General features: G+C 45.6%; 3 protein-coding genes across 12 annotated transcripts in view; 2 read left to right on the forward strand and 1 right to left on the reverse strand.

Annotated features, from left to right (window-relative positions):
- PHF20 (PHD finger protein 20) overlaps positions 1 to 10600 on the forward strand; it is a 130724-nt gene extending 120124 nt beyond the window's left edge. For all 7 annotated transcript variants that reach the window (XM_067707985.1, XM_067707988.1, XM_067707989.1 and 4 more), the window contains 3 exons: positions 929 to 1334; positions 3077 to 3260; positions 8061 to 10600. In XM_067707985.1, coding sequence (XP_067564086.1) covers positions 929 to 1334; positions 3077 to 3260; positions 8061 to 8203 — 733 coding nt within the window. In that variant the 3' untranslated portion in view covers positions 8204 to 10600. The remainder of the gene's footprint in view (positions 1 to 928; positions 1335 to 3076; positions 3261 to 8060) is intronic.
- Positions 10601 to 12280: 1680 nt separating this feature from the next.
- Positions 12281 to 13265, reverse strand: SCAND1 (SCAN domain containing 1). Its single transcript, XM_067707997.1, has one exon. The coding sequence runs from the start codon at positions 13068 to 13070 to the stop codon at positions 12531 to 12533; it is 540 nt and encodes a 179-aa protein (XP_067564098.1). The 5' UTR covers positions 13071 to 13265; the 3' UTR covers positions 12281 to 12530.
- Positions 13107 to 25902, forward strand: part of CNBD2 (cyclic nucleotide binding domain containing 2) — a 70400-nt gene continuing 57604 nt past the window's right edge. For all 4 annotated transcript variants that reach the window (XM_067707992.1, XM_067707994.1, XM_067707995.1 and 1 more), the window contains exons 1-2: positions 13107 to 13608; positions 15951 to 16004. In XM_067707992.1, the coding sequence (XP_067564093.1) occupies positions 13405 to 13608; positions 15951 to 16004 (258 nt within the window). In that variant the 5' untranslated portion in view covers positions 13107 to 13404. The remainder of the gene's footprint in view (positions 13609 to 15950; positions 16005 to 25902) is intronic.

Genomic DNA, 25902 nt, shown 5'->3' on the forward strand with positions numbered 1-25902 from the left:
TTTAAACTTAAATATATATCCCACAGTAAGAAATACATTTTATATCACTCACATGTACAAAACTGAAACTAAAATTTCACAAACGCCTACTCTTACTTAGAATGGTGCATTCTGGTATTTTCTGTTCTGTTTTTCCTTTTTTACAATTGATTATGATCCAGTAAATTAAAGACCTTCTGTTGGGTCAAACGTCAGACGGTGAATGATTGTGGGAAACTTGAAGTCATACACAGAGTTTTATGTACACGTATACATGTAGCAAGAGCTTTCAGATTCTCAGAAGTGTCTGTGGCCCAAAAAGGGAGCAGAATCTTTGTTCTTTAATAACAGATTTTCCTCTTTGGAATGGTGTGAACAGAAGATTTTGTTATTAATGGCCTATGCCTAGATGACTTCTGGTTACCACCTCCCTCCCGGGTCACCACTGGATTTGTGTAATTGAGTGCCATTGCATGCCAGGATTATCATGGCTGTTTATTAATAAGTTAAGGTTATTTTTAGTAAGTCACATTTGAAGAGCACTTTACTGCCAACAAAGTACTGTACTTCCATTCAAATTAATTCACTTCATCTATAGCAAACTCAGTGGTTGCTGGCAGACAGGTAGATGGTTAGCCAGATTTGCAGAGGAGGAAACGGGGATGAGGCTGGCTGAGCGACTTGGGCCAGCTGCACTGCTAATCAGCGGCTGAGCTGAAATGCAGTCAGGTCTTCTGACTCCCAAGTCCAGTCCCACTCACTGTGAGTGATACAGCAGGAGCTTGCCTGGAAGTGGTCTCCTCAGAGGCTGCTGATTTACATTCCCTCTTGTGTGGCAAATAGTGGCTTGTACCAGTTGGCCCAGGTGGGAGGTCTTCCCCGCTACTGGAAAGCCCCTGCAGTGGTCCCAGGTACTCCAAAGCCCTCTCTGTGTTTGCCCTCCCAACAGAAGCCGGGAACATCCTGATCTGCAGCTGTGGTGTCAGCCTTGGAAACAGCATCTGGCGGAGGGGAGATCTCATTCCAAACACATCCATGTCACTGAAGCCAAGAGCAGGGAGGAAGCCCCAAGCTATAGAACTTTGAACGGGGCGGTGGAGAAGCCTCTGCCCCTGCCCTTGCCCCGGTCTGTGGAGGAGTCATATATCACCAGCGAGCACTGCTACCAGAAGCCCCGCACCTACTACCCTGCTGTGGAACAGAAGCTGGTGGTGGAGACCCGGCGCTCTGCCCTTGACGATGCAGTCAACTCCCTCCACGAGAATGGTGACGATTCCCTCTCTCCGCGCCTGGGCTGGCCTCTAGAACAAGACAGGAGCAGAGGGGACAGTGACCCCAAACCCAGCTCCCCAAAGGTATGAGGCTCGCTTGTACTGGTCTTAATTCGGTGTTTGGGTGCTTGTACCTTCTCCTCCTAGGGCTAAATGTTCTGTGGAAGATGTTTATTATAGAGTTGTATTTACTGTAAAATTGTATATAAATTTGCTTATCATCGATGTTTTTTGGTCTGTTAAAATGAGTACAAAGTCAAGGGAGCCCACTTAAACCCCAAAAATGTCCACAAAGTGGCAGAGTCGGGGGCGGGGTGTGGCGAGGTGGGAGGTAGCAGGGGAAAAGGGTTGACTGGAACTTGATAAATGGAAGTAAGTTAGGAAAGTGAGTTTTTTTTCTTCAATGCAATTTATAGTTGCCCGTGGGTGCTAATCCTTCCCACGAGCAAAGAATGAGTCAGGTGTTTTGTTAGGCATAAGGTTTTCAGTACAATTCTATGCTGGCTTTACTTTTCACTTTGCAGCCCTGACATAGGAACAGTCCATTTTGTCAAAATATTTGCTGGTTTCATCAGTTTTCCCAAGAGGTACTCTCATTTTCTTGTTATTCAAGTCATTCTCTCCTGGAGCCCCCTGTGTTCTCTTGCCAGTGTTCACTGGTCTCATTCTGCCCTGTCCTCAGTTGTCAGTGAGGATTTGTGTGATTTGAGAGCTTCTCCACCCTTGTCATACTTACTTTCACAGACTTCACTTTGTGGGATGGTATCACCAGCATAAGTCCATTGCTGCATCGTGCCAAGGGGGTGCATCCTAGGTTAGAAGCCCCTCAAGGGTGGGCATTATACCTCGTTCAGCCTGTATCCTTGCCAGGGTCTAAACAGTGCTGGATGAGGCTGGTGAGGACATAGTCTTTGGAGACAGACCCAGTTTCAAGTCTGGGCTCAGCCACTTGCTGTGTGATTCTGAGCAGGTCACTTCACCTCCTCAGACGTGTCTCCTTACCCCCTGTCGAGTGGAGCCAGTGGCAGTGCCCTCTCAGTTACTGTGCAGCATATCTGTGAAAAGCTCTCAGAACATGGCTTTGCACATAGTCACCCCTAAATAAATGTTAAGTAGAACCTGTTTCATTTCAAATGAGTGAATGGAAGGTTGCGGTCACAAACCCCAGAAAAGGTTTATGGTCATGCAGACTGGGCACATTGCCTAGAGGTGTCTGGCACATCATGAAAAAATCAGGAAATACGGGGCCTAAACAAGGCAGCTGGGCTTAAAAATCTCTTTCATCGATAGCAGGCTGACCATAGGCCGGCACTGTGTTTTATAAACATTATCCTATTTCATCCTCATGAACCTTTAAAGTAGGATTTACTACTTCCTTCTTTCCCATGAGGGAACAGAGGCCCAGAGAGGTGAAGTAACTCATCCAGATACACGCGTTCAGCGAGACATGGAGCTAGGATTTAAAGCTAGTTTGTCTGACATCCACATACTAACCCTTGTCTACACTTGCCTTGCTGTATTCTGATCTCAGGTTTCTGGAAGCCCTTCTGTGAGGCCTACTTCAGGCCTAGGGCATTGGGCCATTCTTTGGGAAGCAGCTGTGGGATCCTCTGAGCCAGAGGTCTGTGCTGCCCTGAGGTGGTTGTTATTGGTACAGCAGGCACACTTCTGCCCAGTGCCCAAGAGGGGAGGAACGAGGCAGGGAGGTAGAGAGTTGGGATATTCAAACTGCAACTGGGTTTTCAAATGGTTGTGGACACTGGCTGTTTGGAAGAGGGGCTGGGAGCTGTCTCCATGCAGTAACTTCAATGATGTTGCATCCCCAGGTGAGGGAATATGTCTCCAGAAAGGTCCTACCTGAGGAAGCCCCCGCTCGGAAGCTGCTGGACAGAGGCGGAGAGGGGCTGCTGAGCTCCCAGCACCAGTGGCAGTTTAACCTGCTGACGCACGTGGAGTCTCTTCAGGACGAAGTCACGCATAGGATGGACTCCATTGAGAAGGAGCTGGACGGTAGGGCTCCCTCCTTGGCTCCCTGCACTTGGCAGCCACTGTGGGCCCACCGGGATGAGCTGCTCTCCAGGCACAGCTGTGTTCTTGTCTCCTCTCTGTCAGTCTCACCACCTTCATTGTCCCCTCAAGATGGCAGAGCCTTACTTTTAGTATTGATCGGGCACTTCTAAGGTTTGTGCAATGTCAGGGGTCCTGCCTCACTTTCCCAGTCCCTTCTGCCAAGGAGAGTGTGCAGAAGAGCAGCTGGACTCTGCCTGCGGGTAATGTGTGATCTGAGCAGATCTCTACTAAGCCAGTTCTGTGGGGAATTGAAACTTTGACGTATTTGAGCTTTTAGGATGTCTGAGGATTGATCTGAAAACACTTTTTTTTTTTTTTTTTTTTTTTGTGCGGTACACGGGCCTCTCACTGTTGTGGCCTCTCCCGTTGCGGAGCACAGGCTCCAGACGCACAGGCTCAGCGGCCATGGCTCACGGGCCCAGCCGCTCCGCGGCATGTGGGATCCTCCCGGACCGGGGCACGAACCCGTGTCCCCTCCATCGGCAGGCGGACTCTCAACCACTGCGCCACCAGGGAAGCCCTGAAAACACCTTTTATTTCAGCCTTTCTTAAAATCTAATATGAAGCCTTCTCCTCTTTATCAGTAGAGATTTAAGAACTTGACTAAGTCATTTATGTAGCCCCTGGGTATTTGTCCCAGATGTTAGTGGTAACAAATGGGCTTGGAGGACTGAACTCTTGATCCCCAGGATGTTGTCAGTTTGCTTTTTGAAGTCAGACTTCCTTCTTGATTGTTTGTTGTCTTATTCTCTTATTTCCTAATTATTTGTTTTCATCCTTAGAAAGGAGACTGATTAAGAAATAAATGTTCTGTTTGAGGATTCTGAGTACAGCCAGGCTGTTATTACTGTAATTGGGGATGAAATAACTCAGAAGAAAAATGCCATGTGTTATGTAAGCGAGGGTCACAGGTATGGCTGAGGCCGGGCCAGGGGAGGAGAGCTGCTGTGAGGGGAAGTGATAACAGGAAGGCTTCCTGGAGCTCCTGGGACTGAAGTGGAGCCTTGAAGAGAGTGATGTTTTCTGCTACAGAGGGGGTGACTGAGGGTGGATGATAAGAGGACTGGCTCGACTGGGAAAGGGTTGGCCCTGTTGGAGGACAGTGCGAGGGCGAGAGCCTGACACGCCCTCATGCTTTCTTTCCTGCCCCGGAGGCAAACCTGCGGAACCAGGAATGGGAGGCCAGTCCAGGGTCCATTGTGAGGGCATTTCTGGAAGGCAGAGTGTTTCTGTCTCTCTTTCACTCCTGAAAGGTTTCCTTGGGCTCCTTAGAACTGTAGCTGATGCCAGGTCTGTGAAAAACCCTGCTATTAGAAAGCTGAAAGAGAATCGAATGCCAGACTGAAAATTGTAGAGTTTCAGACAGTGGCGGTAGAATTGGCTCTGGGTCCCTGAAAAGAGGCTTAGCACCATGGAAACAGGGCGAAGGTTCTGTTGTTGCCAAAGGAACCTGCCCCTAGGGGAGAAGTCAGAGCCTTCTTTCTTTCTTCCTTCCTTCCTCCCTCCCTTCCTCCCTCCCTTCCTTCCATTTTATTTTTGGCTGCGTTGGGTCTTAGTTGCCGCACGCGGGATCTTCATGGCGGCATGCGGGATCTTTTGTTGTGGCGTGCGGGCTTCTCTCTCTCTGGCTGTGGCACACGGGCTCCAGAGTGTGTGGGCTCTGTAGTTTGTGGCACGTGGGCTCTCTAGTTGAGGCGTGCGGGCTTAGTTGCCCCAAGGCATGTGAGATCTTAGTTCCGCCACCAGGGATCAAACCCACATCCCCTGCACTGGAAGGCACATTCTTTAACTGGACCACCAGGGAAGTCCCAAGCTTGGGCTGCTCCAGCCCTGAGTTCACTGAGTGATCAGTGTGGCCAGGACAACAAGCCTGGGCTCCCTTCTCTGGCCTTCCAGAGGACTCTTGTGTCCTCCATCTGGGGCCACATACTCTGTTCTTGTTCTGATATTCCAGGCTCTGAGAGGTACTGGAAGCATGAAAATCAATTATAAAGTTTAAAGATTTTATTCAGGTAAACAGAGTTTGCATTGTATTTAATAAAGATTCATCAGAATCCCATTTTATTTCTACTATCTTCATTTCATCTAAATACCACCAAGATAAACAGCTTTTATAGGAAGTTACATACAATGTTCCTTTTTAAAAAGTCTGATAGGCTATTGTATTGACTTTTAAAAATGTCATTGTTTCAGTGTTAACCATTATTTAATAACTTACGTAGTTGTGTGAACAGTCTTATAAAACTAAAAGATAAAAGATATTTAATGACCATAAAAATACTGAATCTTTTAGCATTAGAAAGATTTTTTTTTTTAATGTTACCTTAGTGAGCATTGGCCTCTATCTAGATTGTCTGGGGGACTGTATTTGAAATGAAACTTTACCTTTATAACCTGCTGCCTTTCTTGGAATCATGATACTGTTGAGAAGCTGTTGAGCTTCCTTAAAAGAGAAACTTGGGGTGATGGTCCGGCACCTGGTGTGGAGAGAAGCCTGGCTTGTTGGATGCTGGGGTCCAGAGGAGGTGCTGTTGGCTCCCACAGTTCTGGGTCTGGTCTTCTTCGTTCCTGCTAGAGAGAAGAATTCCACCTTAGGGGCTCCAAACACTCCTCTTAACCAAGTTCAGACACTACGAGTGGCCTAGGCTCTTCTAGTCTGCACACTGACTGATGCTTTTCTCCCTGTGCGTGCCTGCTGGGTCACCATGGTGTTGGGGGACGTCTTGGGTGAGCCCGAACCACATCTGAGGTAGTTCCAGTAGCTTTAAGAGGGGCCTCTCAGCAATTGTAGGATCATCTTGCCCAGGACAGACTGACTGACATTTTCTCTTGGAATCAACCCAGCCAGCCTTGACTGCCCAGATGGGCTCTTACGGCATTAACTTTGAGTCCTTTCTCCATTTACTCTTTTTTTTAAAAAAAGATTTATTTATGCATGCATGCCAGGTCTTTGGGATCTTCGTTGCTGCGTGTGGGATCTTTAGTTGTGACATGTGGGATCTAGTTCCCTGATCAGGGATCAAACCTGGGTCCCCTGCATTGGGAGCATGGAGTCTTAACCACTGGACCACCGGGGAAGTCCCCCCTCCATTTACTCTTGTGCTCTTTAGCTGAGCAGTTCCTGTCTCTCTCTAGTCTGTGGACTCCTTTTTCTTTTTCTTTTTTTTTTAATAAGACTGTTGTATTGAAACTGGTCACTATGGAGTTTTTCTTGCTCAGGAGGTCACTGGTCACTGTCATTTAACTTTGATCCTTTACTCTTGGTTTTCAAGTTCCATCTGAGAAGTCAGTTTTGTATTTCTTATTTTCAAGTCCTTGTACTTGTTGGGATCAGGAGGAGGGAAGGCTCCTTCTCCTTGGAACCCCCGAGTGCCAACAAGAAATCTGATGGAGGAAGGTGAACTCTGAGGAGCCTGAGCGTTCAGTGGGGCATATCGCTGGACTGTTCCTGCATTCTCTCACTGCCTCTGTCAAGAGCCTACTATGTACCAGGCATAGTTGAGTGTTAGGGATATAATGGTGAGTAAGGCAGACTCTGCCTCTGCTCTCATGGAGCTTGATCTTATGTTAGAGACAGATATTAATTAAATCAACCCGTTATGTTTAATTATAAACCAGGATAAGTGCTCCAAAGGGGAGCAAGTGATAGCATAGCACCTGTGACACAGGGACCAGATTCAGATTGTAGAGTTGGGGAAGGCTTCCCTGAGAAGTAACTTGCAGGGAACAAAGGATTTAGAAAGGTGGGAAGGAAGATGGAGGGCTGGTCTGAGGAGGGCAGAGGATTGTGTATGAGGCTGCAGGCTTCTTGAGGAACAGGCACTGCATGGTCTTCCTCTTTCTGCACGCTGGCTCCAGGGTCCAGATGGTGCTCAGTAGAGGTTGGTGCACAGACTAGAAAGGCTACGGGCAGGCCGGGGTAAGCACAGGGCCTACCTGGAGGGGCTGGCTCTTGTCAGAGGTGCAGGGCTCCAGAATGGCCCTTCCGCAAATGCCAGAGCTTAAGGGAGTGGCTTGGGGAAGAACAAATATCTTTCTATAGAGAAATTTCTGCTCTCAGAAGCAAGACAGCTTTTTAGATATTGAACTAATTGTAGTCAAGTTTGTTAGTATCTGGACATTTTACATTAAGTACTTAGAAAATAAAATCAGAGTGTTCTGTGCTACTGATGATAGGAATCAATATGAAGCAGATCAGAATTTATGGAGACAAAAATAGACCATTTCAAGTCCCTTTAGATTCTAATTTTTCTTCACAGAAGGCTAAAACACCAAGCTCTCTGATTTTCAACATGGGAAAGCCTTATAAAGATGGGGCGGTAACACTGAGAAAGGTGGGTCCTTCCAAGCCGGCTAGACTATAGAGCTGCACGAATGCAGTAGTCACTAGCTATGTGTGGCTATTTAAATTAATTAAAATGGAATAAAATTTAAATTCAGTTCCTCAGTTGCACTAGCCACGTTTTCAGTACTCAGTAGCTACATATGGCTAGTGGCTATATTAGACAACACAGACATAGCCCATTTCCGTCATTGCAGAAAGTTCTGTTGGACTGCACTGCTCTACAGCATTTGAGCTTTGTCCTAGGAGTAATACTTTGCAGAGAGGGTGATGAGGCAGTGTTGCCTGAAATGGCCCTCCCTCCCCGCCCCCCATGAGTGGTTAGGTGGGATAAAGTGCTGAAATTCTTGCAGAGCAAGTGTTGAGAACTCACCGGGTCCTCTCTCTTCTGCCTACAGTGTTGGAGAGCTGGCTGGACTACACTGGGGAGCTGGAGCCCCCAGAGCCTCTGGCCAGGCTTCCGCAGCTCAAGCATTGCATCAAGCAGCTGCTGACGGACCTGGGCAAGGTGCAACAGATCGCACTCTGCTGCTCAACATGAAACTGGGCACCCCACACTAATGGGGGCACAATCCTGGGGCACCTGCAGGAGGAGCTTCACATATTTAAATAAATAAACCTAGCATGCCGAATGCACGTGACACCGACTGACTTCAGGGATCTGGGCAGGGGTGTGATGGACTTGGACAAAGAGGCCGTTTTGGCTGCTGGAAGGGAGGGCACTCTGATCTCGAAGCCTACCAAGAAGGTAGCAAATAGACTCTTGGGATTCCCTTCTTCTGTGCACATTGTTGAATGGAGAGTGAGTCTTTTTGCACAAACTTCACTTGAAATCGTGCCACTGATGATAAATGGAATGAGAGCCAAAAAAGTTTAGTCGGAAACAGTTGTAAATTCAACTTGCAGCTTATTTAATTGACTTTTCTGTCAGGTTGGGGCACATGCCAAGCCTTCTGGTTTTCTGCCTGGCATGAATTTAGGCAGCAGGCATCATTTTCGTTTTTCCAGCTTCGTGGGAATGTCGTGACTTCACCGTTCTGTGGAGGTTGGGAAGGAGCAGAGGCCTTGGCCGCCCTGTCTTCTTAGAACTTCACTTTCTCACCACCTCTCTTGCATGACTTCATGGTACCGGGGACAAGTTTTGTATGCTTTCACCCCAGAATTGGCTGGGTTGTGTCTTTTGTAGCAGAACCCATACAGCCTGTGGAAGAACTAGAATCTCACTGTAATAAGAATCTAGGAGGAATTCCAAACTGAAGCAGGCAGGGTCTGGAACCCAAAGGACAGCATTTTCTACCCACTTCTTGACAGCTTACCAGTTCTATTTAATGTCCAAAAAATGGTTCCCCCAAATTTGAACTCTCACTGTAAAGATTTGTTACAAAGAATGTGGTTTGGGGAATTACCTTACTTTGTATTGTTGTAAACAAACCAGATTCTACATCTGCTGCCGCTTTTCTCCTTCCCCGAAGGGTATATGTTCAGTAGTTGGCATTTTCAGAATTGTTTTAATATACTTTAACACTTTAAATTTCCTGTTCGTATTATTTTGTGAGATCAAGGTGATTATGCTGCTTAAGGTCCAGGTACAGTTTGTACCTTCTGAGACAATATTTGTTACTCTTCCAGGTTACGGTTCCACGTGTAATTGTTTTGTTTTTCCTTACTAGGCAAAGTTAAAGAAAATGTTCCATGCTTTGAGGAGTGACCCATTTTACCATTTAGTTTTCCTATCACTAAAGGCAAAAATCAAAGCACATCTATCCATTAACACTCACAAGTTAATTATGGGTTTATGAATCTGTAATGTTATATGCTGCAAATATTTACTATGTAAACGTGAAGTAGCCAATATCTCAATAGCAATGACAGTATCTCCGGTGACCTTTGGGATGGTTAGGCTTTAAGGTACAGGTCATTGCGGTCACAAAGCCCTCTGTACCAAGATCTGTTTCAAGGTATGCTTTGTCTAGTAATTTAACTCACCATTTGATATAAAATGAATTTAGGACAAGTTGACCTGCTGTAGCTCATCCATCAGAGGGAATACATGTGGCTATGACATCTGTAATAAAGCTGACACAATTCCTCTGTAAGAGGTTGTTTCCCATTGCTAATGTTGGTGTTTCTGGTGTGGGAAGAAACGCTCAAGGAGTATGCATGGCATCTGTGTTTTGCATAATTTATCAGACGGCCACATGATAAGAACTGTGTGAAGCTTGTCTGAAAGGGGAAGAAACAGGATGATTTTCTGTAGCCACAACTGTGAGGTATGGTGACTTATTAGATTACTGATTTTTCTTTACTGAAAACACATTTGAGCATAACTTCTGGAGAAGCTGTAACTTTAAGGGAGTCAATCTCATGTCTTTTTCAAGATGAAAGAAGAAACTGAGTTACCCTAATTTTGCCAAGTGGCCATTATTGAGTTTACTGTATGCTTTTTGTAAAGGAAATAATCCCATTTCACTCATTGTGACCTTTGTCCTTAGGGAAGCAGGGGGTGACTCCAAGTTCTGATAACCCCAGTGTGCTTCCCTAATTTAAAGCCATGTTGAGGGGCTCCATCCCCAATTCCTGGGTCAAGTTGAATTAACCCCAGGCTGGAGCACTGGAAACTGTTATTTGCAAATATTACTGTTACCATTTAGAAATATGTACACTACCTAAGTTTTCTTTTGAGAAAAACTATCCACCTATTAAAAAAATTGCCTTGACAAAAACAGTTCTGGTTTGACTAATCATTTTGTTTAAGTGATGAGTGTATGCAAGGTGGACCCTTGATGAGCCAACATTGCACTGTGGATACATATCTATGTTTACGCGCTATTAGAACAGAAGGCGCTGTATATAGAAATGTTGCTTTGAAGCAATATTTGCAAAACATGCAAACTTCTGTATCTGTATTTGGAAAAAATAAAACAGGTTTTTGTTGCTACGTTTCAGTCATTTGTTATAGTTATCTACCCTTTTTTTTTTTTTTTTTTGCGGTATGCAGGCCTCTCACTGTTGCGGCCTCTCCCGTTGCAGAGCACAGGCTCGGGACGCACAGGCTCAGCAGCCATGGCTCACTGGCCCAGCAGCTCCGCGGCATGTGGGATCTTCCCGGACCAGGGCACGAACCCGTGTCCCCTGCATCGGCGGGCGGACTCTCAGCCACTGCACCACCAGGGAAGCCCTACCCTATTTTTTTTTAATAAATTTATTTTTCTTTTTATATTTATTTTTAGCTGCATTGGGTCTTCGTTGCTGTGTGCAGGCTTTCTCTAGTTGTGGTGAGCGAGGGCTCCTCTTTGTTGCGGTGCACGGGCTTCTCATTGCAGTGGCTTCTCTTGTTGCAGAGCATGGGCTCTAGGCATGCAGGCTTCAGTAGTTGTGGCACACAGGCTCAGTAGTTATGGCTCGCGGGCTCCAGAGTGCAGGCTCAGTAGCTGTGGCACACGGGCTTAGTTGCTCCGTGGCATGTGGGATCTTCCAGGACCAGGGCTTGAACCTGTCTCTCCTGAATTGGCAGGCAGATTCTCATTACCCACTACACCACCAGGGAAGTCCCATCTACCCTGTTTTTAATGTGCATTAATTTTCTATAAACATTACCTTTTAAAGGAAGTCTGCTTTTACATTCTTAGTAGACGTATCTTCTGCAGGGAGGCAGCTGCAGGCTTAAATCCAAAATCCCAAGGACATATGCAAAATACTTTTGAATTCATTTAAGTGTCTTTAATATTCAAAAGTAAAATGCCCCACACCACCCTCTAGCCCAGTCTGGCTCATGCTTTGTGATGTGAGCTGCAGGACTATTCAATTTTTGATTGTTGAAAGCAGTGCAGGGAAAATAGGTCTGGCCTTCCCTATATTAAAAGATGGCACCCACTGCAATTAGGACCCTTCTGAGGGCAAGCCAAACGGCCTATGAACCCCAATCAGCTCCTTCCTGGGTGTGCGTAAGACTCAAGGAATGGAGTAGGCTCTAAGGTTATACTGCAGAGCTTCCCTGTTCTTGCCACATTGCTTCTTCCCTTCCTAAACAATTATGCTTATTAAAAAAGTTGAGGGAGGCAGTTGGAGAGACATTAAAGTGAGTAGCAATCCATTAGTTCACACCAGATATGCTCCTTAAATCTTTCAAGAGCCTTAAAATTTGGTAAGAAAGGTGAGTATAGAGGCTTAAGCCAGAGCTCACAAACAAGAACTAGCCTATCTCTGTAAACACCGGCACTAAACACTTACTAAAATAGCCCTATAACTTGGGCCTTTGGGGAAGTCTGTGCCCAAAGGGCAGGCTGATGGAGCAAGCTGGTGGCAGCATTGGTATAGCAGTAGGCAGTTAAATAAGCACCTAGTAGAGCCAGCTATTTGCCGGCACGACCCACCGCCATCTACAAGACAACAGAACACTGTCATCTGTTCTCTTAGGAAAACAAGCTCAAATTCTAACTAGTGAGAGGTAGGGGCGACGATGGAACACAGGCTGCTGGAGCCCTCATTACATAGACTCCACAAAACAAAGGAAACCCAAGTGCGACGCTGGGGAATGCGCAGGAAAAAAATTTCCCAGATGTGGCGGCCCAGGCCTAACCAACACATAATGATCCCACAAAAGCCAACGATGGCCACGTGAATGAGAAACAAAGGCTTTATTCTCATGGACTCCCAACTTGGTTCGCTACCAGCCAGAAAGGAGGTTGGAAATAGGTTCGGGAAAATAAGCACGATAAAGGACGAACGAAAAGGACACACGAGACTGCAGGAACTGCCAAAACTCATTTTTCATTAACGCGTAATGGGGAGCCAGGCTCAGGGCCTCGGATCTGATCACGGCTCTAGTCCAGAGAGCGCCCGGGCCGGGCCGCCCGCAGCTCTGCCGCTCAGCCGGTGATGCGCACGTCCGTGCGGCGGCGAAGCCGCCGGGCCCGCGCTGCCTCAGGCAGGATGGCGAGCAGCTGCTCCTGCACCAGCATCTCCACGATCTGCTCCTTCGTACGGATGTCGGGCCGCAGCCACTGGCGGGAGAGCTCCCGCAGCTGTCGGAACGCCTCCCGAGGGCCTGCCGCGTCCTGGTAGCGGAACTGCCGGAATCGCTGGCGGAACGTCTCCGGGCCGGGCCGGGAGCCGCCAGGGCCTGGGGGGGATCGCGGAGCGGCTTCGGCAAACGACGCGGAGGCCGGGGGTGCGGGCCCGAGGGGCAGCTCCAGGGCGGCGGCGGCCGCCGCGGGAAACGTAGGATTCGCTTCGGGGACCGCGGCGTTGAGGCTGGACGATTCGGGGGCAGGCGGTGGGGTCTCAGGAGTCGAGGAGGAGCCCGTAGAATTACGCTCCGGGCCTGAGCTCAAGCCGGCCCCTTCCTCTTTCCCCGACAGCGGCGCGAGGCTCTCGGTTACTGCCAAGCTCGGCTCACTTGCCGCCATGACTCCAACTCTGGACGTCACCCTTTGTCCGGCAGCTGTGGGCGCAGCACAGCGTCTGCTAGGGGGCAGGGTGAAGAGGGAGACGTTTCCGTTAAAGGGCGGAGCCCGCGCGACCCTGAGGGAGAGGGGCGGTGGGGGCCCCCAGCCTACCAGCGCCAGCAAAGCGCCCGGGACGGCCGGAAGTGGGCGTCCAGGCTGGCTTCTCTATGGTGAGCTCGGCGCGCGAGCGTCCGGAAGCTGAGTCCGGGCTCCCGGAAGCGGCGCCCTCTCGCGTTCCTGAGTCCCGACAGGAGGCTGTGGCTACCGCCAGCCTGCCGACCAGTCGAAGCGTGCAATGGCTGGCTCCGGCTGGTGGCGCCTACGAGCACCAGTTCTAGGAGAAGGAGAAGTCGAAGAGTCGGAGGAGGAGCCGGAGGAGGGGTCGGAGGAGGAGTCGGTGCCGGAGCCGCCGCTCAAGCCCAAGCCCAAGCGGAAGCCCAAGCCTAAGGAGAAGGGGCCCAGAAGGGTCCCTCTCCGCCTAGATCGGTTCGGCTTGCAGGTGACCTAAGTCTGCCCCTGCGTGCGCGCCTCCTTACTTGACCCTGATTAGGATGATGGCGAACCAATGGCTCCCGGGGGCTGGCGCCCGGCGGGTGGCGGGAGCTGGAGGAGGGCCCAACTCGAGAAAGTTCTCTCGCTCACTCAAAAGAGGAGGGCAGTACACCCGCCTTGTGGCGAGGATGACACAAGATAACGTGTGTAAGATCTGCAACACACGTAGTAAAAGTTGCCTTTTTTATGGCACAAAGTAAATGCTCAAGAACTTTTTGCCATTACGATTTTGCTTTTTGGCGTGGCCTCTGAAACCAAGGGACAGGTGGCTCCGGGTTTTGCTTTTAATTTCAGGATTCCTAAATAGACTAAATGCGTAGCCTCATATAGTGGCCACTAGCCCCATATGCTTACTGAGCCCTTGACATGTGGCTAGTGGGAATTGGGTTGTGATGTAATGTTAAGTACAGCCAGGACTTAGTATGAAAAAAAAATGTAAAATATCTCAGTAATTTTTTATATTGGTTACATGTTGGATTGGTAGTATTTTGCATATATTGGGTCAAATAAAATATATAATTAAAATTAATTTCACGTGTGTCATTTACTTTTAAATGTGGCTACTAGAAAATTTTACATTACGTATATGGTTTTCATTATACATTCGTTGAACGGTAAAACTGTGCTACCCTATTGGAGTCAGGCTGCCTTGGGGGAATCTCTGAAGGGTTTGTTTGCCTTAGGCCAGAGTTGCGGAGAGGATTAAATAGTGAAGACTTTGGAAAGAAAGGGCTTTTTAAATGTTTGTCTTCATTAAGTAAATTGCTTCATTAAGTAAAACATTTTCAATTGTTTGTCTTCATTAAGTAAAAACCTAATTAGTAGTTATGAGAATTCAGTGAGATGATGCAGGTAAAAGCATGTAGCTCTGACAACCCTTTGGTAAGTGATATTCTTTTTGACAACTGGCTCACAAATACGTTTTGTATGTATTTTACAGACTGGGAAACTAAGGGAGAGACAGGGGTCTCTTATGAAGATTTTGTATAACCCTTGCAGTACCTTTGATTTCTATGCAGAATGAGTGGGCCTCTTTAACAGCCATCAGCACACCAGTGGCCCTGATGTAAAACTTGCCTCCCCCATAGGATGTGCTCTTGTAAATGGGTTGAAGTAGATCCTCACAGAACAGTTTCCACAGCCTGAAAACCTTGAAAGTCATCACAATGGGTCTTTAATGTTTTTAGTTAGTAATATGTAAAAATTGAGAGTTCACGTGCAAATCTGGATTTCCAGTTTTTCTTGAAAAAGTGGACAAGCTGGCTGCACCGGACCCACCCACATTCCTGCCAGTTAACAATTAGCTGGAGCTGAGTCTCCTTCCTTTAGACAGATACTCTGTTCCAGTGAGGTTCAGTCCCCACCCACCATTCCCTATTCTTTGAAATAGAATGTTGTTTCATGTTACATTAACATTCAGAAGAGTTCATTTACTATTGCTCTCAGGTTGTCGTTTTCCTTAGAGCCAATATTTTTCCCTATTTTCTTTTCAAAGGTGGGAAAACAGGGGCCTAGAGTTTGTCATACCTACCAGCTTCAAACCTTTCCTTCCTCTGCCAGGCCCCTTGGCAGTTGGGTTTGCTGCCCTGAGTGAACCAACAGTCCTATTTCCTGTGTGGTAATAGGCAGTCGGTATCCAGGGCTAAGGGAGCCCACCAAACCCTGCTGTAAGGATGAGGGGTCCTGGAAGTCTTCACTCAGGAGGGGACCTTTAAGCCTAGACTCAAGAAGAAAAAGGGTCGAGTTAGGGACATTCCAGGTAGAAGGCACTGTCTGTACCAAGGCACAGAGTGAATGGGAACAAAGCTTTGTGGAAACTGCAGGCTGAGGTGAGGTCTGGGGAAGGGATAAGAGCTGAGGTTGGAAGGTCAATTAGAGGTTAAATCATAAAGAGCCTAGAATTCCATGTTGAAAAATTGAATCGTCCTCTTGCAGAAGGGAACGAACTCTTGTGGTACTGGGAATCACGAGTGTTACAGCTCTAGCCCATTTCTTCCATCCCTATTGGAATCACAGAACATTGGAGATAGAAGGAGACATCTTAGAGTTCTACTAGAATTGTCGAATGTTAGAATGGAAGGGACCTCAGAGATTAAATCCAAAATCAGTTTCAGTTATAAGCCCCCAAAATCTATTTTTAAAAAAATAATACCTCTTCCTAGAAGAAGGATGCACTTACATACTTCTGCATACAATTTCAGGTAATTTCAGATAGCCTTGAACCCATCCGGAGGACTCAGGTTAAGTTTAAAATATATATTTACGTGCATTCTCTTCTGAATTTTGCAGGTTAAGAAATCAAGATACCAAGAGGCAAAGGATTGGTCCAAAATCAAAAACCTAGTAAGTGTTTCCAGGAGGACAAAATTCTTTTGACTTCCTAGTCCAATGCTTTTATCATATTAGACATTTTTATTAGCACTAGTTGGGAGCTCCCATGGGAATGCATGATAATTCATTCATCTCATATCACTTAGCTTCCGACACAAGTCCTGACTCCCAGCTGACACTCAGTAAATTTTTTTTTTTTTTTTTTTTTTTTTGTGGTACACGGGCCTCTCACTGTTGTGGCCTCTCCTGTTGCGGAGCACAGGCTCCGGACGCGCAGGCTCAGCGGCCATGGCTCACGCGCCCAGACGCTCTGTGGCATGTAGGATCCTCCCAGACCGGGGCACGAACCCATGTCCCCTGCATTGGCAGACAGACTCTCAACCACTGCGCCACCAGGGAAGCCCAGTAAATGTTGATTAAAGAGGACAAGCAGTGGATTGCAGACCATGCCTGTGAAAGGAGAGCTCCAGTAATGATTTCCAGACTCTTTCAGACAGAGGTTTTGTTGTCTTTTGATGGCACACTGTTGGGGGTTGTGGAACAGAAGCCTAGATACTTTTTTTCTTTTTTTTTTCGGTACGCGGGCCTCTCACTGTTGTGGCTTCTCCTGTTGCGGAGCACGGGCTCCGGACGCGCAGGCTCAGTGGCCATGGCTCACGGGCCCAGCCTCTCCGCGGCATGTGGGATCCTCCCGGACCGGGGCACGAACCCGTGTCGCCTGCATCGGCAGGCGGACTCTCAACCACTGCGCCACCAGGGAAGCCCCGATACTTTTTTTTAAAAAGCTTTTTATTTGGAAATAATCATAGATGCACAGAAAATTGCAAAAAGAGTGCAGACTTCACTTAGTTTTCCCCAGTGGTAACATAACTGTAGTGCAATATCAAAACCAGGGAATTGACATTGATGTAATCCACAGAGTTTATTCAGTTTTCACCAGTTTTATATGCACTATTTGTGTATGTATATAGGCCTATGCAATTCTGTCACGTGTAGATTAGTGCAATGTTACCACCATAAATACCTAGAGATGTTTGATCATCACAAACGTCCCTCATGCTGCTGCTTTATAATTACACCCATTCCTTTCCCATACGCTGTATCCCCAACCGCAGGTAACACTAATCTATTCTCCATCTCTTTAATTTTTTTCATTTCAGAAACGTTGTATAAATGGGATCATTTAGGATGTAACTTTTGGGGATTGGCTTTTTTTTAAACTCAGAATAATTCCCTGGAGCTTCTTTCAGGTTTTTGTGTGTATCAATAGTTAGTTCATTTTTATTGCTGAGTCATAATCCATGGTGTGGATGTACCATGGTGTATTTAACCAGTCACCCACTGAAGGGCATTTGAGTTATTTCCAATTTGGGGCTATCACAAATAAACTTGCTATGAATTCTTTTATAATATGGCCTTAGGTAAGTCGTATACGCTTCCTGAGCCTGGGGATAATAACTACCACACAGAATGGCTCTGAGGAGTCAATGAGAGAATATATGTAAAAGAACTAGTACCAGGGCTTCCCTGGTGGCGCAGTGGTTAAGAATCCGCCTGCCAATGCAGGAGACACGGGTTCGAGCCCTGGTCCAGGAAGATCCCACATGCGGTGGAGCAACCAAGCCCATGCACCACAACTACGAGCCTGTGCTCTAGAGCCCGTGAGCCACAACTACTGAGCCTGCATGCCGCAACTATTGAAGCCCGTGTGCCTAGAGCCCGTGCTCCGCAACAAGAGAAGCCACTGCAATGAGAAGCCCGCGCACCGCAATGAAGAGTAGCCCCCACTCACCGCAGCTAGAGAAAAGTCCACATGCAGCCACGAAGACCCAGTGCAGCCAAAAATAAATAAAATAAATAAATTAATTTAAAAAGAAAAAAAGAACTAGTACCATGTCTGGTATTATTTAGATGTTAACTTCTTACATCAATGTTTTATAATTTTCAGCATACAGAGCCTGCACATATTTTGTTATACCTAAGTATTTCATGTTTTTAGTGCTACTATAAATGGTATTGTTTAAAATTTTTTTATTTTTAATTGTTTGATAGTATATAAAAATACAATTGAATTTTGTTTAGTAACTTGTGTCCTTCATTAAACCAGGAAACTCAGCCCCGCTGGGGTTGTTTCTTCAAGTTTTTACTACCCTCACTCCCAAAATCCACTTGGCATTATTTGCTTTTCAGATTCTGAAGTTGGTTGCTGTTTGTATTTTGTCCAGAGTTTTTAGTTGTAACGGATGAGGGAGAGAGGCTGTAATGGGATTACTCCATCTTGGTTGCTACTGGAATTCATTATTTATTCTGATACTCAAATTATCTCAGATTTGACCAGTGGGAGCCCCTTCAGGCTGACTTCTGTGTCCTTTTGATACGTCTCCATCATTTTTTGAGTATTTTCTTACTTTCTAGCATATCTTGTACCTTCTCTGTCTCAGCTCAGGATTCAGTCATTTCTCCAAGAAACCTTTGTTCTTTTAGTGGAGAATGGTGTTTAGAAACCAAGATTTGGGCAGTGGGTTTGTTCATTGCTGTTGGAATGGTCACTGCTCCTAGGCTCTCTCATGGACAGAGGGAGGGTATATATGTATGTATATACAGTAAGTGCACGTACATTTATATCTGTTTATTTCTACACCTATCTATATATATTGAAATCCATGAGTTCACACCAACACATTCAACTCCAGTCCAACACCACAGGGTTTATTCTAGTTTTCTCTCTTTCTATACATTTAATTCCCTTCTTTGACAGAGAGAAACCTGGCTCTCACGGTCTTCTTTGACCAGCCCTCCTGAATGTAACCAGTCTCCTGTTGTTGCACACTAACCCTGTCCCCCACCACCATGCCCTCACCCCAGTCCCCTCACCCTGCTCAGGGCTCCAGCACCTTGTGCTACCCCACCACAGCCTCCCTCTACCCCCAGACAGATGCCTGCTATGCCTGGCCTCAACTAATGGCTTCTAAACAGAATCATTCAGGAAGGGTGGGGGACGGGGAATGAAACCATACCTCGAAACCTCACACCTTAGATGGGATTCACACCCAGTTGCACCTCAGATGGGACTTGACCCACAATCTCTGGCTTAGGAGGGTACTCGAACCCACAGTCTCCCAGCTGAAACCGCACACCTGGGCTCAGAACATAATGAAGCTCAGGTTCTTTACGTCTCAGCGCAGAAGGAATTCAACAAGAGGCAAAGTGATAGGCAGGAAGTAGATTTATTAATATAGGATGCCTGTGAAGGATACAAGTGGGCAGGGAAGAGGGATCTGCCCCAAGAATTAAGTGGGCTACATTTTTATAATCAAAGGAAAAATGAGGACGGGGAGAAGACCACCTTTGTCCTCTTCATTTGTAAAGATGTAGCAGGAAAATGGGGCACAAGAGGATGGTCACGTCCCAGGTCTTGGGTGAGTTCCTGGGACAGGCCACCAAGTGAGGGTCCTTGGCCTCGCACAGGAAAGAATTCAAGAGCGAGCCATTGTAAAGTGAAAGCAGAGACACACATTCCATAGGCAGAATGCAGTTCGTCTTAAAAGGCGAGAGAGGCCCTGGGAGAAACACTCCACAGAGTGTGGGCGGTCTCAGAAGGTAAGAGTGGCCCAGAAATATGCGGTGGTTAGTTTTTATGGGCTGGGTAATTTCATAGGCTAACAAATGGGAGGATTATTCCGACTATTTTGGGGAAGGGGTGGGGATTTCCAGGCATTGGGCCACTGCCCACTTTTTGGCCTTTTATGGTTAGCCTCGGAACTGTCGTGGTGCCTGTGGGTGTCATTGAGCATACACTAATGTAATACAATGAGTGTATAATAAGGCTCAAGGTCTAGTGGAAGTTGAATCTTCCGCCATCTTAGGCCTAATTGGTTCTAAACAGTTTTTTTCGTATCCTCAACAGCTGTGTCATTCTTTTCAAGGTTGTGCCCTGCCCCCTTCCCCCCTGTGTCAGCAACATACTTTTTTTTAAAACTTAAAAAACAATTGTGGTAAAATACACAAAAACAATTTACCATTTTAACCATCTTTAAGTGTACAGTTCAGTGACATTAAGTACATTGACATTGTCCTGTAACTGTCACTACCATTCATCTCCAGCACATTTTCATCTTCTCCAGCTGAAGCTCTGAACCCATTAAACAATGACTCCCCATTCCTGCCTCCTTCCAGGCCCTGGTAACCACCATTCTACTGTCTCTATGAATTTGACTCTTGTAGGTACCTCATACAATATTTGTGCTTTTGTGTCTTATTTTAGTTAATATTTTCAAGGTCCATCCACATTGTAGCCTGTATCAGAATTTCCTTCCTTTTTAAGGCCAATTTTCCACTATATATATGGCACATTTTGTTTGTTTATCTGTTCATTTGTCAATGGACATTTGGGTTGTTTCTCCCTTTCGTTTTTGTTTTTTTCCAAATAAATTTATTTATTTATTTATTTTTGGCTGCGTTGGGTCATCGTTGCTGCACCTGGTCTTTTCTCTAGTTGCAGTGAGCGAGGGCTACTCTTTGTTGCGGTGCACGGGCTTCTCATTGCGGTGACTTCTTCTGTTGTGGAGCACGGGCTCTAGGTGCACGGGCTTCAGTAGTTACGGCTCAGGGGCTCTAGAGCGCAGGCTCAGTAGTCGTGGCACATGGGCTTAGCTGCTCCGTGGCATGTGGGATCTTCCCGGACCAGGGCTCGAACCCGTGTTCCCTGCACTGGCAGGTGGATTCTTAACCACTGTGCCACCAGGGAAATCCCTGTTTCTCTCTTTTGACTATTGTTTATAAAGCTGCTATGGACCATGGTGTACAGAAATCTCTTTTGAGTCCCTGCGGTCAATTTCTTTGAGTATATACTTGTTACCCGAAAAACTGGGTTCACCTCTTGGTGAGTATCGAGCCAAAAGACACAACCAAGCCGAAAATCCGGAGAAGGAAGGATTTATTATTACTTACAGTAAGTAAGGAGACCACTGGGGATCTTTCCCAAAGCAGTGTCTCCCCAAACACCAAAATCGGGCAAGTTTTAAACCAAGGGCACATGCATATTCTTGAAGGGGTTTGAGCGGTCAACAGAGTCCAAGCTTTAGTTGATTGAAGTCACTAAAGGGTCAGAAAAGGTCAACATCATCATCCCTTAGGTTCCAGTTGATGTAATGGTAGAGCGTTTCAGGCCAATCTTTACCACTGAAACAGAATTGGGAATCTTTACAACTGATTTATAATCTTTGCTATTGTTACATCTTGTGCCTAATACTGAGACCTGTTCAAGGACAAGCCTGTGGCCAGGCTTAGATCACAAAATGTCTTAGGTCAAAAATGACGACTCTTATGTCAAGAAAGCTATGTCTGGTTCTCTTTCTCTGGGGACCCCCTACCCTATCTTCTTACATACCCAGAAGTGGAATTGCTGGATCATATGGTAATTCTATGTTTAATTTTTTGAGGAACCACCTTATGTTTTCCACAGCAGCTCCACCATTTTACATCCCCACCAACAATGCACATGGGTTCCAATTTCTCCTCATCCTTGCCAACACTTGTTATTTTGCATTATTTTTTAAAATGTGAGATGTTAAATAGAAAATTTTTAAATAAGTTACCAGTGATCAAGAAATTCAGATTTTCAACAGATTTGGTAATCCTATAATTTCATTTACACACACCACATACTGCATACATCATTCCAGGGGGCCAGCTGTGCTCATGGTGAAGAGGAAGCAGGTTCCTCTTGCTAATGAGGTGGTTTGGATAAAAAGCCCCAGGCTGTTCCATTTGTGTGTGTGTGTGTGTGTGTGTGTGTGTGTGTGTGTGTGTGTGTGTATGTTTAATTTTTTATTATGAAGTCTAAGAGGCTTGCTCTGGTCTCTACTATTAACTTCTTTTTGATAACCTTTTTTATCACATATGTTTGATCTTGGGATGAAGGTCTGTTTTATCTTTCGATGTTTTGATGAACTGAAGAAGATAACTGGTCTAGGGTGCTCAATCTGACCCTCTGTATGTAATTATGTTTGTAACTAACTCTTATTATTAGTAAGTCTCATTCTTGATAAACCAATGTAAATTCAGTAGCCTAGATACTTCATAATCTTTTTGCCTTTTTCTCCTTTCACTGATTTCTATTCAGTTGCAACCCTCCTAGTTCCCAGTTTCAATGAACCTGTTTTTACTGTGGTGCTCTACCAGTAGCTCTGTGTTCCTTATTGTACTGCACTGATTTTGTTTTATTACTTAAAAACTGATTCAGTCATTTGAATAGGTGAGATGTATATACATATAGATAGACAGATAGATAGTACAAAATTCAAAAGTCAAAAAAAGAGTAATTAGGACTTCCCTGGTGGTGCAGTGGTTAAGAATCCGCCCACCAGTGCAGGGGACACGGGTTCAATCCCTTGTCTGGGAAGATCCCACATGCCGCGGAGCACCTAAGCCTGTGTGCCACAACTACTGAGCCGGCACGTCACAACTACTGAAGCCTGTGTGCCCTAGAGCCCTCATTCCACAACAAGAGAAGCCACCGCAATGAGAAGCCTGTGCACCACAACGAAGAGTAGCCCCTGCTCGCCGCAACTAGAGAAAGCCCGCGTGCAGAAACAAAGACCCAATGCAACCAAAATAAATAAACAAGTAAATAAATAAATAAAATAAATTAGAAAGTTCACACTGACCTTTAAAAAAAAAAGATAATTGTTATACTTCTGCTTTTCTTCATCCTTTCCTATCCAGTTTTAATTATTATTGTTAGTTCCCTTTATATCTTTAAATGTGCTTAGACATGTTTCTAGGTTTATCAGATTTAAAAGGTATCTTAAGATTTACAGCTATAAAAGTTGAAGAAACCCATGTGCTTAACCCTCCCACTTTCTTGCCGTCTGTGTCTCCATACTTGTTAGCTATATTATTTCTTGGTTCCCTTTTAATTGTTCATTTCCAGCTCCTTCACTTGCTTTTTGCAATCTTATCCTCTGTATTCAGCAAGGCTCACTTCCTTGTTGATGTTTCTGAAATTACCTTCACTTCTGATGTGTTGTTGTTGTTTTTTTAATACTTTCTTTCCTGAGCTCTGCCAGTGCCATCTCCTCCAGTTGCTTCATCATCTCTTCTTTGAACTATAGCATCCTTGTTTTGATCTCTTGCTTTAAAATTCATTAAGCCCTTTGAGTCCTTTGCTGTTCATGATTATCATCTGTTTCATGTTAATTTTTGTGTTTTTTTTGGTGAGTGCCTTTTATCTAATATTTGTTTTCCTTGTTCCCTGCCTCCCCCCTCCCACTTTTCTGTAATATATTTATATAGGTCCGGTGCTATTTATTTTTTTACTATAACTCCCCTTCAAGTGAAGTGAGTTCTTCCTGGTCAAGCTATTTGTTGGAGTTCTGCATGGAGAGGGCACTAGAGTAGAGTTCCAGGCTGGCAGGAAGTCCTTTAAGGTCATTAGCAAAGCTCCTTAGGACAAGGGTTTTGTGTGAGTGAATTGTTTTAGTTTTTTCCTCTTCCCGGCAGATGGAGCTTGGCAGCTGCAGCGTTGCAAAGATGGCATGTCTGTGTGTTTCCCTGGTCCATTCCCTGCTTCTCCTTGGTGCCAGTGGTACCACGGAGGCTCCCAGAGCCAGCCCTTACATCACAGTCCCAGTGTTCAACAGAAGGTGTTGTTGGTTCTGCCCTCAAGGTGCATGACCCTCTCTGGAGGACTCAGAGCGCTGCCAGCTCTCTTCCCCTGAGACCTCAGTCCCAGGCCTTCTCTATTGACTTGAACCCTCTGTGTCTTCTCGGCATTTGCCGTTTCTTCATTGACACGACGGGTTCCTACTCTGAACACCTTTGCCAGAGGGCTTGTTCTGCCACTGGATTGCTCAGCCCAGAAATGCTGGCAAGTGAATGCCCTTAGGAGCAGCCCTCAACCAATGGGACAGCCCTGAGGGGTAGGGGAGCAAAATTTCCCACCCCAAAATGTGTCTCTTTGGCATTAAGATTAATTTAACCTGATTATTTTTAAGAAACAGAAACCTCAAGAAGTCTTTCTTTTTACCTCCCCCTTAGCTACCTAGAGAATTTAGATTAAGGGCCTGGAATAGAGCTAATGCCAGAGATACCTGCAGAGAATATGAGCTGAGTGTGGTGGGGGAAACGTGCAGGACCTTAGTGATCAGAGTCCGTTGTGTGTCCCATTGTCTCTGCATGACCCAGGAAACATTTGTTTACCAAATATTTGTTTTTTTCTATCTCCAAGTAGAATTGCCTTCCTCTCCTTTGAAGTCCCAAACCACAACCCCCGACATGCTCTTTCGTTTTTAGCTGAAGAAGCTGAAATTTAAGGTGGGGATTTTGGCCATTTTGGCAAATTACTCAGTTTTCCCAGGTCTCTCCCAAGTATACATGTTATTAAACTTTTGTTTGATTTTCTCCTGTTAATCTGTCTCATGTCATTTTAATTCTTAGACCAGCCAGAAGAACCTAAAAGGGTACACAAGAGGAAAATTTCTTCCTCCCTAACAGAGGCATGCTAAGCCCATTGGAGCCCCAAATGCCAACAAGAATGACATGTTCGTTAATGTGTGTGCCTCTCTCAAAAATTGTTTTTAATGTATGAAGAAGAGCAGATGATTCTTCTCCTTAGTCATCTAACATGATACATCATATTTACGCATTCTCTATTGACCATCCTTGCATTCCTGGAATGATATGCTATTTTAAAGTGTGCTATTGAATTTCATTAGCTTAATATTTTATTTAAGATTTTTAAAACAATATTCGTAAGTGAAATGAATCTCTAGCTTTCTCTTTTCATGCTACCTTTATCAGGTTTAAGTATCAGTATTCTCCTTGCTTAATAAATAGAATTTGATAGTTTTCCTTCTTCTTATGCTCTGGAATAGTTTAAGAAACATCAGGATTATTGGACATTGCCTGTGAAAACTTCAGGACCTGGTACTCTTTTCTTTTTTGGTGGTAGTGGTGGTGAGAAAGCTCTTTTACAACTTTCTCTATTTCTCCTGTGAAAATTAGTCTATTAGATGTTTTCTATTTGGGTCACTTTGGTAAATTATTTTTTCCTAGAAAATGACTCATAAAATCCCAGTATTTAAGTGTTGACAACTAATTCAAAATTTTTTGAAAACTCTGTCAGAACTTGCCAGCAGGCTAGATATGGCCTGTAGACTACCATTTTGCAACCCCTGATTATAGTCAGAGGATTTTAGACCTGAAAGAGGCCATATAGATCCTGTACCAGGGGTTACAAATAGGTAACATGCTCACAGGTAACACGGTTGTGTGAGGTGAGGACTTTGGTGAATTGAAGAGCCCATTCCCCAACTAAAGATAAAGAAGTTAAGTTTTCACAATATGTTAACCAAAACACCATGTAGGTCAAATAAAGCAGTCTGCAAACTCAGTTTGGCCCATGGGTGGCTGGTTCGTGGCCTCTGCCAGTTTAACCCCACTTCCTGCCATACCTCCTAGGCGTCTCACTTTCCAGCCACATTTTATGCTCCCTGAACAAGCCCTGCCCTTTCTTCATGTATCTTTATAGCTTTATCCTAGTGAGACGACCACAGCTGGCGACAGATGAAGTTGGGAGTGTCTACTTTTGAGGTTCCATCAGGTTTTTGTTCTACCTACCGGCATCCTCTAATGCCCCTCATTAGCCTGGTCCTCTCCATGTCACTTGGATCCTGAGGCAACTCAGGGGCAACTTAGGGACTGGTGGGACACCCCCCTGTCCATATCTACGTCCTACTGTCTCTTTGGCTTTCCCCATGTCCAGTAGTCATTTCTCTCTGAAACCCTCTAAACATTTGTAGTAGGGGATCTTCTTAGATTTTCTTCCTCAAGTCTAGGTCTGGGGTTGGGGAGGCAACCACACTGCTTCTCTCTCTTTCTCTCTTTTTCTGAAACGTTTTCTTCCTGT

Source organism: Pseudorca crassidens, chromosome 15, assembly GCF_039906515.1.
Source record: "Pseudorca crassidens isolate mPseCra1 chromosome 15, mPseCra1.hap1, whole genome shotgun sequence".
Lineage (NCBI taxonomy): Eukaryota > Metazoa > Chordata > Mammalia > Artiodactyla > Delphinidae > Pseudorca > Pseudorca crassidens.